Source organism: Fopius arisanus, unplaced genomic scaffold (genome assembly GCF_000806365.1).
Source record: "Fopius arisanus strain USDA-PBARC FA_bdor unplaced genomic scaffold, ASM80636v1 scaffold00001, whole genome shotgun sequence".
NCBI classification, from domain to species: domain Eukaryota; kingdom Metazoa; phylum Arthropoda; class Insecta; order Hymenoptera; family Braconidae; genus Fopius; species Fopius arisanus.
This window is the reverse complement of record NW_011887740.1, coordinates 677550-680307: the sequence shown is the minus strand read 5'-3', so window position 1 is coordinate 680307 and position 2758 is coordinate 677550. Positions and strand designations below refer to the sequence as shown.

The window sequence follows — 2758 nt, the reverse complement described above, 5'->3', positions numbered from 1 at the left end:
AGGTGAGAAGTTTTTAATTCAGGAAAATTTAGACGAATAAACGCACCACTATGAAAATTTGTCATTGAATAATAATAAAAACAAAAAAAGAAAGATAACTAAATTTTTCTCAAAACGTCTCTTGACGATCTTTACGAAAATTTACTATTTTTCTCCGATTTTAGGATATTGATTAATTCATTTATTTTTGTTGTTTAAAATTTGTTATTAGATGAAAATTGATGGGGATGCAACGCTCTGTTGCGCCAAACCCAAAGAACAACGAGAAACAACCCCTCTAGGGACACTTCTCTGCGGTGGAGCTGCTTACATCTGTCAACACTTTTATGACAGTGCGCCCAGTGGCAGTTATGGTACCATGACGTATATAACAAGAGCCATTGCGTCATTACTCAATTTTCTGCCTAAGGATGGAGACCTCGAGTGCAGTATTTCATGAGTGTTTAATCAATTAGTTGAATCAATTATTTTTAGAACAAGTGTTTCTTAGATGTTTTTTTTCGGGTTTTTTTTTTTGTTTTTTTGGTTGGGGGGGTTTTTTTTTTTGGTTTTTTTTGCTCCATAACAGCAGAACTAATAAACTGTTGATTTAGTAATGGAACTGTTGTTTATTTCGATTTAATCGCTAGTTTTTATTTACAGTAGGTTCGCATCACTCAGTCTTCGGAGTTTTTGAGAATGGATTGATTTTGGCGATCCATGATTCGCTGCAAAATGGAGATGACAATGTAATATAAGATATGCGCGAATATACACGAAATATACAAAAAAATATTTTTCCTTGTGTCCATATGGATATAAAGGTTTTACTTACCTCGGTCGTTCAACATCCGCATCCATAGCCTCAGCAATCTTCGCTGCTTTAAGTTCAGCAATTAATTCTGATCGGTACCTGATCTTAAATGGCTCGGGTTTCTCGAGAGGCTCCTTTATCGCGATCCACTTCTTCACCGCATCTTTATAGGATAAACCGTACCACTCAATTTCTTCTCTCGTGTACTGCAAGATATTCAAACTTTTATATAATTTCAATCAGACACGTGCCTTTAACGACAAAAAATGGTGATAAAACAATGAAGAATAACGAGTCAATCGCTCCCTAGTTGAATTGCCGAGTAAAATCTCTCCGTAAGATGACACCGAGATGTTCCAAAAATTCCATAGTCGTTTTGACGATAAAAATTGAGTCTTACCGCAGATAAATAGTCTTTATATTTATTATAAACTTCCTCTCGTTTCTCTGGATCATGTGGATACAATGTTTTATCAGCCAGGGCTATCAAAATTTCCCTCTTGAGTTTAACAGCTAATAGAGACTTCAAATCACACGCTGGCGTCTGCAACACAATAATTCTCGTTAAATCTATTCACTTTACAAACTTGGCTCATCCAGAAGAAATGCTAGACCCCAAAAATACCTTGAGCAGATAATGATCAAAACCGTAATGCTCGTGGATCAAATCAATCGTCCTCATGGTAATAGTGGTCTTCATGTGAGTATCCAAGATTTCGCTGTAAACGACAGAACGCCTAAGGGTGGGCACCCAGAACTTGGCAACTTTCATGCGGTACTTCCCTTTCTTCCTGTAACCCTGGACAATGGCCTCGCCACCCCAGATCCCATAATCCTGCTCCTTGGGAAATCTCAGGGGCAGAGGGATGTTCTGAACGGGCAATCTGCAAAGCGATAATCAATCGGTAAACCCGGAGGAAATGGGAGTAATAATTGCAGAGAGAATTCGTACACCGTCTGCTGATGTTCATCCCATTTGTATTTTCCTTCCTCCGGGATGTAGTGGACTGCAGTGGGTGTCCGAAGCTTCCACTCATGCCAGAATTTCTTGTAGGCCTCTGGTAGTTCACTACCAATACCCTTTTGCCATCGGTTCGGTTTTGGAAAGTAATACAACCGCTGGAAATACAGACAACTATTTTAATAAAAGTTAGATTGATGGACATTCATTAGCTTAACGTTATCTCCTACAAAATTCAAAAGAATATATGACTAAAGTCAGTAAGATGCAGAATAACAACAGTAATTTAAGAATATTTGAAAAATGGCAGAATTTTCTCTCCCAAATATTCGTGGTGTTGCACTAAAAAATCAGCGAGAGGTTAGAGTAGTTTATATTCTTCCAGGAAAAATTGGAATAGAAGTTCCGATGAATTCTGACTTCTATAAGTAATTGGATAAAATACTCACATTTGGCAGTTTAGTGACAGGCATGGTGATGTTATTGTCGAAAGCCCAAGTGAATGAAAAATAAATTCTTTGGGTGGCCCAAAACAACACACAATATCGGAAAAATCGTCGTGAACGACTTCAAAATTAATTGCAAGAGCGCAATACGCATGAGCAGAATGGTATAACCACACGAACGTGTCAGGCAACAGAGGATTGACCAAAGTAGAGGAGCAGTTCTGGGGGTTTGAGTGACCCCAGCGGCATCGTAGTAGCCAACCCCATAAGAGGGAGGGCGCCACACGCAACGCTGGGGTATCTGCTCGTCAGCCGACTCAGCGACTCTGAAATATCAGTCCCGCTGCCACAGGGGCCAGTCGAAAGGGATGTTTTTTTTTCCTGATAACGTCTCAGCAGCCCCCTTCGCAGATTTTGAAATTTCCTCAGCCAATTGCCCAGCCTTTTTACCCAGCTCCATTTTTCCTGCCTCGTCGATGACTCCCTGTACCTTCTCCTTCAATTCCTCCAGCTTCCCTTTTAATAACTCTGAGCTCTTCGATGCCTCAGATTCCACTG

General features: G+C 39.8%; 2 protein-coding genes across 2 annotated transcripts in view; one reads left to right on the top strand and one right to left on the bottom strand.

The window, feature by feature from the left end:
- Positions 1 to 439, top strand: part of LOC105265203 (probable phosphorylase b kinase regulatory subunit alpha) — a 6687-nt gene extending 6248 nt beyond the window's left edge. The window contains exon 10 of the mRNA XM_011302592.1: positions 212 to 439. Within this exon, the coding sequence (XP_011300894.1) occupies positions 212 to 439 (228 nt within the window). The remainder of the gene's footprint in view (positions 1 to 211) is intronic.
- A 149-nt stretch (positions 440 to 588) lies between these two features.
- mRpL28 (mitochondrial ribosomal protein L28) lies at positions 589 to 2383 on the bottom strand. The gene is made up of 6 exons (XM_011304772.1): positions 2204 to 2383; positions 1746 to 1912; positions 1419 to 1677; positions 1194 to 1337; positions 815 to 999; positions 589 to 707 (listed from the first exon to the last, which is right to left on the bottom strand). Exons 1-6 carry the CDS (start codon positions 2225 to 2227, stop codon positions 653 to 655), a joined length of 834 nt encoding a protein of 277 aa, XP_011303074.1. The 5' UTR covers positions 2228 to 2383; the 3' UTR covers positions 589 to 652.
- Between the last annotated feature and the right edge of the window lie 375 nt (positions 2384 to 2758).